The sequence below is a fragment of the Pinus tabuliformis genome, chromosome 4_1 (assembly GCF_031772625.1).
Source record: "Pinus tabuliformis cultivar Carrire ecotype Pingquan chromosome 4_1, CPIR1, whole genome shotgun sequence".
Classification (NCBI taxonomy): domain Eukaryota; kingdom Viridiplantae; phylum Streptophyta; class Pinopsida; order Pinales; family Pinaceae; genus Pinus; species Pinus tabuliformis.
Genome location: NC_142303.1, coordinates 509,898,348 through 509,909,326, shown reverse-complemented (window position 1 = coordinate 509,909,326; position 10,979 = coordinate 509,898,348). Strand labels below are relative to the sequence as shown.

Here is a 10,979-nt window from a genome sequence, read left to right as displayed (position 1 = left end):
TAGCGCGAGAGCTCTGTTGTCTTGGGAGAGGAGACCATACTGCAAGTTGAAGGAGATGATCTTATTTTTTGAATGTATACATTTAATGTACTTCCATTTATATGGTTAATACAAATCTATGTTCTTCCCCTTATATCAGTCTTGTAGTAATTTATATGTGTGATTTCTAGATGTTTTGAGCTGACGATCTTCTGTGAAATATCACTTGTCGTCTCTATTTGGTTGTGTTTGTGTGAAGGCTTTGGATCGGGAGTGGATGAAATAGATCGCTTGATTAGAGCACAAGGATTATGCATCAGGCCCAAAACCCTTCACCAACCTGCGAGGAGGCAAGGTACTTGCTCATACTTTGTAGCATTAGAAATTGCATCGAAGTTGCATGCATGGCCATCTGGATTGGGGATTGATATTAGATTGTCTTAGCCATTCTCTTTTATTTTCTGGTGATCTCAATGGTGCATGAGATTGCGAAGAAATAGCTCCTTGCATAATTAAATGCAACAGTATCCCTTTACAAAAAATCATGTGATGCATAGAAATTGGATTGCCCTAGTTTTTACCTTATGAATGAAATAGAACCCAAAACAATCTCTGTGTGGGATCAACGCTAGAATCAATTACGATAAAGAAATACTTGGAACAATACAAATTTTATGCACTACCACTTACCTCTTCATGATTTAAACTAGAAATGGGATCTTCCAAATAGAGAGAGTTTTTGGTCTTTAATAAAAAGAACCATTGATTTTGAATTCATTCTAACACATAGTAGTTAGAGAGGAAATTAGACTACATAGATGTTGAACTAAATCTCTCTTACATAAGTCTATGAGATCTCACACATTCCAAGAGAAAACTTTCATGCTCAACCATTATCTTGAATGCCCATATATGACTAATCATCCATCTAATTGAAAGTCCCAAATGTGTTTTTCATTAAGAAGAAAACACATAATTACTAATTTTCGCTACAAAATATGCTTGAGATATTCTTTAGCATTTGGGTATATGTTTGGATATCATAGAGAGGGAGGATACCCCTCATCTAATACCACCACTCAAGAGGTAGTGGTTTGAGAAAAACTAGCATGCTCTTTACATGTAACCATTAGTTTGGAAGGTCAAGGCCAAAGATTTCTAATATCATGGCCCTATGACACTTTAGATGTTGGGGTGAGGTTGGGTTACTAAAATGACTTCTTAACCACAAGGATATGCCTGTCATCGGTCAAGGTATTGTCCTAAGTCTAAGGTACAATAAAATCCTTAACATGAAGAGCATTGAATTTAAACATAATTGTACATTTGTTGATGTGTTGGTCTAGAATTTAGCACCTAAAATACTTATTAGGAATATTTAATCAGTTATTGCAAACCTTTCCCACTACCTAAGTATGATCATATTCCTTGAAAAAACTTTATGAGTTAACCATAAGACAAATTTGGTGTTGTAGCATGTGGCTAAGGAGCCTATTCAATCCATGACATTGAAACCCCCAATATTCACATGAATTTGTTACAGGAATTCCCAAGATTTCATGAGGAGACTAACAAATATAACCCAAATATGGTTTGACAATTGTGCAATATGTTCAAAAAATAAACTTTCTTCTGATGCAACAAACACCACTAAGGTGTTTTGACCTATCCAAGGGACATGAACAAGGGTATTGATGTAGTTGGCTTCCATCCTATAGGAGAATAAGAAAATTTTTATGTCGAGTTATAAGAGGTAATAATGTGGAACTTATAGTTCCTAACCTTCTGTACATAAACCTTTATAATCTAAGCTCAAGTGAGATACAACCAATAAAATATACTAACAAACTTAATTATTTGAACTTATCGTGGACAATAGAATATTCATCCTTATCGATATCAATAAGAATTGCATCATCAAGGAATGGAATTACCTTATAGAATGTCTTGGCAAAAAACTGACAAGGAACTTTCATATCCATGGTAATCATTATTGTTATAATAGATCACCAATACTCCAACATTTAGTAATTCAACATGTAGAGTTTCAATCCTATAGTTGACCATTAATATGATGCCTCATGCCTTGTGGCAAGTAAATTAACCTACTAAAAATCATTACAGATTTCCTAACTAATCATTACTAAATAAATGCTAAAAGAATATGCTTTTAATGGTAAGGTAGAGTATGTTATTTTAACCTTTATCTATAACATATAATCAAAATTCCCTAGGTCAAACATAGAGAAGTTCATTGAGTCTATAAGTATATTTTATAGTCAAATATGAGGGAGATGTGTAGTTTCTTCTATGCTAAAAATCATTATAGATTGCCCAACTAATCATTAATGAATAAATGTTAAGAGAATACACTTTTAATGGTAAGGTAGAGTATGTTATTTTGACCTTTTTCTATAACATATAATCAAAATTCCCTAGGTCAAACATAGAGAAGCTCATTGAGTCTATAAGTATATTTTATAGTCAAATATGAGGGAGATGTGTAGTTTCTTCTATGCTCAACTTGGATTTGACGGGAATCCTTTCTAAAATAAAAATATACTATATTCGCCAAATAAAAAAACAATATCATCTATTATCAAAAACAAAAAAAAATTGATAAAGTAATTGATTTTTCTCTCTTATCATGGAAGGATATAGATATATATGATATTGATATTGAAATATATAGTAAAATTAGACATCTTCCTAACACTTAAAAAAAAGGTAAGAGAGAAAAATTAATTACTTTATCAATTGTTTTTGTTATATATATATATATAGAGAGAGAGAGAGAGAGAGAGAGAGAGAGAGAGAGAGAGAGAGAGAGAGAGAGAGAGAGAGAGAGAGAGAGAGAGATGTAATGGTGACAATCAAACAACCATATATATTGGTGTGTTGTTCGAATAAAGGAGATGTGTAATTTATTCCATGCTTAGGATGGAGTTGAGACATGGTGTGTGTGTAAAGAGCTAGCTTAGATCCATCTTAACCTTGGATATATCAAGTAACAAGAGAGATCAAATCTTTCAAGTGCAAACCTTTCTTCAAATTTTGCAATCTATAAGAGGTTTGTATTGGTCTCTCTATATTTGATACATACAAGATTAAAATAGATCTATATTTATTTATCTTCAATCCATAAAGAATATGAAAATGTTAATAATATTTTGTTAAGGTAAAATAAATAAATACATAATATTTAAATACTCTATAAAAACACATAATATTAATAATATTGCAAAGATGTTGGTTGAGAAATACTATTTTTAAGGTGAATGTGACTCTACTTGGGGTTATTAGATAGTTAGGATCTCAAATATATTATATTTAGTATTATAATTAACATATTTATTCAAAAAAAAATGTAAGTTAAGGCTTTTGTGATTTGAACAATTTCGATATGATTCTTCCATATCTATCACAATGTATTTTTTGATTTGAAGTTTGGAGCCAGGAAAGTGTCTTGAAGATGAGCCACACTTGTTGGGTTGAAACATAAACTCAAAGAACACATTGTTATACATATATATATATATATATATATATATATATATATATATATATATATATATATATATATATGACAACAACAACGATTACGGTGTGTTGCTCGAAATGAAGGAGATGTGTAATTTCTTCCAAATTTAGGATGGAGTTGAGACATGGTATCTGTGTGTAAAGAGATAGTTTATATCCATTTTAACCTTTGATATATCAAGTAACAAGAGGGATCAAATCTTTTAAATGCAAACATTTCTTCAAGAAATTTTAACATTCTATAAGAAATTTGTACTGATCTCTCTATATTTGATACATAGAAGATTTGATATATACAGAATTAAAATAGATCTATGTTTGTTTATGTTCGATCCATAAAGAATATGAAAATGTTAATAATGTTTTATTAAATTAAAATAAATAAATATCTAATATAAATACTCTATAAAAACACATAATATTAATAATATTACAAAGATGTTGGTTGAAAAATATTATTTGTAAAGCGAATGTCACTCTACTTTACTTGGGGATATTAGATATTAGATAGTTAGGATTTGAAATATATTGTATTTAGTATTATAATTAACATATTTGTTCAAAAAGAAAAATCTAAATTAAGATTTATGTGATTTGAATAATTTCAAGAAAATGTCTTCAAAATAAGTCATCATTAATAAGTAAAAATATCTTGAAAATAAATCACACTTATTGAATCAAAATATAAATTCAAAAAACGCGTTGTAATAAATCAAGACAGCTATATCAAAATATCTATTCAATATATTATATATAAAAAATTTAATAAATAAAATAAAAATTTTCAATATTATTAAAAATATTATATATAAAATTTTTAATAAATAAAGTAAAATAAAATTTATAGTACATAAAAGATTTATCAATTGAATTATAAATTTATGTCATTTCTATCTCTATGAAAACATATATTATATAAAACCAATTGAAAACATATATTATTTTCATATAAAACAAATTTAAATATTAATAAAACGCAAATATTAAAAATCAATATAGTTTTTAAAATAGAATAAAGGGTGCGTTATTTCAATATCTTTAAAACACATATTAATTTCATATAAAACAAAATTAAAGATTAATAAAACGTAATTATAAAAAAACAATATGGTTTTGAAAAGTGAATAGAGGTAAAAATAATTAATAATAATTGATTTTTGTAGCCTTGTGGGAATCTCAAATAAGACACATTATCATTAGACTGCAAAACAATCATGTAGTAGGTATGACCTGACCTTTTCTTAGTTGGTGCATGTGACTAATGAGCATGTGCTTTGAAAAGCTCAACAAGAGCGGACAGTGGGTTTTGAAAGCGATGTCTCAGGCAAAGTGTTAATAAGTCAAAAATTCACTAAAATCAAAAGCATAAACGCGCAAGTACATTAACTTTCTTACAAAAATTAGGTGCTGTAAATATGGTTTAGTATTAATCTAGGTTAATTTCCTTTAATCTCTACGCGGTTTTTGCACACCCTTGGTAGTCAAAGTCAAGATTAGGTAGGATGTCCAGAGCAAAAAGAAAGGACTGGTTTGAAACTTAGCGGATCGTTAAACTTAGCAGAAAATTTTAAAGGAAATTGTTAATTTTTTTTTTTAAATTGGGATATGAAATTTTTGTCATTTTTTTTTTTTTTAAATTGTAATGAATTGAGGCTATCTAATTATAAATCAAAATGATGGGAATGTTTTTTTTTATTAAAATTTAGCTATATATAATTTAAATTGAGATTGTGATTTGTTATTGTTTAAAATATATTTTTGAGTGTGTAAGTGGATTTACTATCTTGAAATTTTTTTGGAAATTAGAATTATTGGGTCCAGAATCTCATTCTACAGCACAATATGATGTGTAATTTTGTCTGTCCTTCATCATAGTTGAAATTTTGTTCATGTCAGCGAAAAAAATAAATAAATAAATAACTACACAAAACATTTAAATAATGCTTGCTCATAAAAAAATTTGCAAATGAAAGAATTGGATCCCCTGGATTCCTATTAGATCTTTATTTAAGATAGATATATGCTGGCGTAAATTAAACAACTTAAAGTCAATTTAAAAAAATATATATATTTGAAAAATTTTGGTTAAAATTAATTGGAAAAAAATACTCAAAGAAAGACTACTTCCTGTATTAGTTAGACTACACTTAATAGAATTGTTAGAAGGTTTTGTTTTTTTCCACTTAAATTCAGTTATAGAATTTTTTGTGAGATTGTAAATTATAATAGTAGATCAGTCCAGATTTCTTGGAATGACAAGTTTTACCATTGTAATTTGTAGACGTCAAATATCATGTGTCTTGATGATTCTTGAAAAGAGTAAATTTATTTATACATTCAAAAACACATTTAAACAACAAAAATATACAATCTATAACATTCTTAAAAACATCTCATGATTAGAGAGTATATTTTAATTGTTCAAAGTGCATAAATAAATTCCTCATCTTAAAAAAGACTAAAAACAATTAAATTTTGCAGATTATGTATGTATCATTTATCATTGATCTATAAAATAAATAAAAAAGAACAAGAAGAGTGGGACTACTATAAATGGATTCCAAACACCAAAACTCTAGACGCTGGAATTGGTGATGAGTCTTGCTTTCATATTGCTTGTATCCTCCTACCGGAAGGGTGTATAGATGTTGCCTATTTAAATGGCGCCACAAAAAATTTGAACACAAAAAAAATCTATGTAAAGCGAACCAAAGAAAAAAAAAGAAAGAAAAAAAGCTATATAAGGCCACACATTCTAACACTTCGACTACAAACCTAAAAATTTGATCAATGTTACCGAATTCCAAACACAAAAAAGATTGATTAAAACTCTCCGTATGACCTAACTCCAGACAGATCCAAAAAATTTACAACTGAATTCCACTGTTCAGATACGAACAGGTCTCTGGGTACGTGGGACCTAATTGACCGAAGCTGCCGCGGACCGTGGCCAGCCTTGCGTGCTATCCAGTCATTGTATTATTCAACACATGCTCAAATAATAATAACATTTCCTGAAGACTTTTGCTGGATTTTAGCCGAAGCTAGCGTAAGTGCGAAGTAAAGATAATAGCAAAGTCTTTCTTTAATTGTGAGGCGTAGATTCCACCAAAAACCTTTAGAAGATTTGGGTATATTTGACTGTCTAAGGCATGGATTTCGTTGTTAGTGAGAACCAGAAGAAGAAGGAGGAAATGGCTGATGTAATGGAGAATGGATGCAACTCAGAGAGGATTGAAGAAGGAAAATCGAAGAACTATGTAGGAGAGACCCATTATAACCATGAAATTAATAAGAATAAGAATACAAATTCTGTGGGTTCTGAAGCTCTGGGTTTGTTCAGGAATTATTCTTGTGAGAAGAGGAACTTCAGTACCGAATTAAGACTTGGCATTGGCATGGCGTTTGAAGAACACTATAATGAGGAAAAGGGTTTACCTTCTTGTATTAGGAGTGTTAATGGAGGTGCTAAGCGGGTAGTTGGAGAGTTTGTTCCTCAGCTGGATCTCTCCTCTGTTGGGAGCTGTTCTGATTCCATTAATTTATTGCCTAACCAGTCTGGTTTTGGATCCCCAATAGCAGTCATGGGGAGAATGGAGCACAAGAGGTCGTCAGATGATGATCATGATGGTTGTTCTGAGTTCAAGAAAAGTTTTAGGTGCGGAATTGTAATGGGTAGAAAAAAAATTGTTTTGTTTTGTTTTTTTCCTGAGCTAGATTGAGTTTAGGGTGCTCCCAATGGTGAATGGCAGAACCATCTACCCACCAATAGTATATTATTATTACCAAAATTTTATAAAATAATAGTGAATGGAAAAACTATCTACACACCTATTACATACTATTATGCTGAGCACAATCAAACTTAAACACCCCTGAATCAAACTTAAACACCCTTGAAAAGTTGTGTTTTCATTTTCCGCTCCTTCTTGTGACCATGTTGATCAAGTTGGTATGTGAGGTTAATGGTATTTTTGTTTAATTTGGAATGCAGGCCTGCTGCTTCCATGGTTCAAGGAAAGCAATCCCGTGCACAATTGACCATTTTCTACGGTGGATCGGTGAGCGTATATGACGATATTCCTCCAGATAAGGTATGGATATTGAAATTCAAACGTTTGTGTGGTAGAAAAAGACTTTATTATATTGCCGGGACTTGGTTTGAAGTTTGATGGAATCTGTATGTCTGCACAGGCCCAAGCCTTAATGTTAATTGCCAGCAGCGGAAATAATTCCAGTTATCCACATAGTAAACTCCAGAACGGCTGCGGATCGTTGACTGAACAGAAAATAGCATTTCCTCTGACGAAGTCACCCGAGGGATCCGAGAGCCACCCGCAACCTTCAATTCGTAAGGTGAACACAGGTACGATTAAGGAATGCAATTTTTTTGCGCCGTTAATTTGAGGTCAATCCAGTCACCTGTATGAATTTTTTAGTCGCCCAAGTAGAATATCTACACCAGGATTTAGAAATCTTGTAATCGTTCACTGTCACTGAAACAAAGACTGTGATAAAAAGGAAGAGCAGAAGTTTTATTTTTTTCATAATACAGTTAAATAAAATTACATTGAAAATATAGTAATAAATAGCTAGAGTGAAATTCGATCAGATTAGACTTAGTAAAACTAAACTAAAACACTTCGAAATATTAGTCATATAAATATAAATAAAGTGATATTCAAATATTAGTCATATAAATATAAATAAAGTGATATTCAATAAATAAAATAGAAAAATACTAAATTAATATATTAAAAAACTATACAGTAAAGCAAAATAAATTATAATTCTTTTCGGATTTTTTCGATTCTTTATTTATGTGGGGTGAGAACTTTTTTCAATTGGGTCTATGTTGTATGTTTCAATTTCAAAAGATTCGTTGGTACATAGTATTACATACGAATTAGCTATATCAGTCCCCTTATATGTAATACTGATTTTATATCATGTCCTTTGGGCAATGGCGGCATCATCAGACCTTCCAATAGCGAGGAAACATTCTCTGCAGCGTTTTCTGGAGAAGCGCAAAGACAGGTACCATATTTCAACTTCTTTCTTATATTTTTCATAATTACCCTTGTTCACTCTAGCAAACCTTAGGCGAGCATTCTCCAGTTTCCAACATAGCGAGTTTGCAAGGTAGGATATATCAGTGGGGATATTACATCCACCAGTGGGTGGTCTATAAACCATCGAATTTAAATAAGAAACTGTTATTATTATTAGATGCTCGATACATCATCAATAATAATATTTATTATTGGGTAATAAGGTGGATAGTGTTAGCTATAACAAATAAATGTTATGAGTGATTGAGATTTCTATAGTTATTTATATTGTTAGAGATTTCCAGAATAGCAGTGTATAATATGTGTAATCTGTCCAACGTTTCAGATGGTGATTCTATCTATTATCAGGGATCAAAGAGAGCTTTGTTATAATATATAGTTACAAGCTTCTCTTTAATCCTTAATGATGGATAGATGGAATCACCATAAAAAAACGTTGGACTGATCACACATATTACGCATTGCTATTCCAGAAATCTTTAACGACAATGTTGTATGAAATATATAATATTTAACATCTAAATATTATAATAATTTTTAAAGAAAGTATTGCATTCAATATTGTAAAGAAAAATTAAAAGTGTTAGCTACAATCGAAAAACATTATATAAAATATATAACATTTTATATCTAAAATTTTGTGATAATTATTAAGAAAAATATTGCACTTAATACAGGATAGCAAAACAGAAAAATAGATAGTGTTAACCACACCAACAAACACTATATAAAATATACAACATTTTACAATGTGATAATAATTGTGAAGAAAAGTGTTGAGATTGATGGGATTGCAGCTACCTGAGCATGGAGGTGGACAATGCTTTCCTAAACTTTATCACCATATATACATTATTATGAGTTTCTGTAGATTGTTCAGAAATATAAAAGTCCACGTTGGAACTATGAAAATTTGGAACTGTAAAAATTTCATGGTTTTATTCTTAAAGTGATTAGGACAGGAAAATTTCATGGTTTTTTATATTATGTTTTTTATAAAAATGTATAGTTTTGATTATATTGATTGATTTTTTTTAATTAAAATTTAGAAAATGATTTATATTTTAAATAATAATGTCTTTTAGATTAATTATATCATCAAGATTTGGAGGACATCAAATGTGGTGGCTGTTAAACGTGGTTTATCTTTAGGATAAAAGTGAACTAATGTGTCACTTTTGTTTCTAGGATCAAACATATTAGTTATTTCAAAACATTGACCAAATCCTAATAATATAATTAATCCGAAAAACATTACTATTTAAAATTAATATTATTATTTTATTTTAATAATAAATTTTGAAAATATTTTACAACTTCATTACTATTACTGATCCGATTACCCAATTAATATTTCAAAATTTACAATCGCCAAATCAGTACAAATTTATCATAACATATCTAGTTTACAATTGGAATTAAATTTTAATTCCTTCTCACAAAGATTTTCTTTTTATTGATACTTAGAAACCCAGCATTAACAAATCAGATTCATGTTAATTTCTTCTGATATGCTGTGCAGGATGAACGCAAACGCAAAGTCTCCATACACGACAGCCAAAGTGGACGATATTAAGCCTCACCAACTTCCATCATCATCTCCAGTATGGCTGCACTCTGATTCTCCTCAGCGATCTCATCCCTGGTCATGAAAATCCCTCCGATAGCCTACTAGTTAATACAGATGGCTGAGCGCACAAAGTTGTTACACTGAACTGATATTTGACGACTTTTGTAATTAAAAAATAAATGCATACGCATTTTGGGTTTAGTTTCGTATCACAGAAATTTAGGGCGGAAATTTTGTGTGACTGTTGTGAAGCACTCACGGTTTTTTTTCTCAGCATCAATGTCGAGATATTTACGAATCCTTTATCTGTACGTGCAATTTACCATGTGACGAAGAAGTTAGTGCGAGTCTAATGTAAATTCCTCGTTGATTTGACCAATTTGATTACGCTACTTTTTTTAAATTATTTGGGAGGTGAAAGTTGAATTCGAGCAAAGTTATCGTACTTTATATTCGATTTGATCAATTTCTTCACGCGGCTTGACTTCATACAGGCTAGGTGTCGTGTTGTTTATTGAGGTGGTAAATTTGTTAAAGAAATTTGTAACCTAATTAAGTTTTTCTAAAAATTTGAGACTAAATGTGTTTGAATTTTGTTTTTATGGTAGAAATTATCATCAGAAACTTTTAAGATATCCGAAATTTTGAAATTTAACAAATGCCATCAAAATTTCTTAAAATTTCTACAAAATTTTATCAAAATCTTACCAAAATTTCTATGGTTTTCTGAACAAACCTTTAAAAATAAATACAAAACCCTATTGTAATTTGTATACATAGGGAAATTTTAGTGTATAAGTGAAGCGCGTACGATTTTT

The 10,979-nt window shown here is 30.1% G+C and overlaps 1 protein-coding gene across 2 annotated transcripts; it reads left to right on the top strand.

Annotated features, from left to right (window-relative positions):
* Positions 1–6,578: 6,578 nt before the first annotated feature.
* Positions 6,579–10,564, top strand: LOC149176792 (protein TIFY 10B-like). 2 transcript variants are annotated; one of them, XM_089419975.1, is made up of 5 exons: positions 6,581–7,177; positions 7,514–7,613; positions 7,714–7,885; positions 8,499–8,556; positions 10,114–10,564. In XM_089419975.1, exons 1-5 carry the CDS (start codon positions 6,672–6,674, stop codon positions 10,241–10,243), a joined length of 966 nt encoding a protein of 321 aa, XP_089276101.1. In that variant the 5' UTR covers positions 6,581–6,671; the 3' UTR covers positions 10,244–10,564. The 2 variants fall into 2 exon arrangements, with proteins under 2 accessions (XP_089276102.1, XP_089276101.1); XM_089419976.1 differs by lacking the exon at positions 8,499–8,556 and having other exon boundaries at positions 6,579–7,177; positions 10,114–10,263.
* The last annotated feature ends 415 nt before the right edge of the window (positions 10,565–10,979 follow it).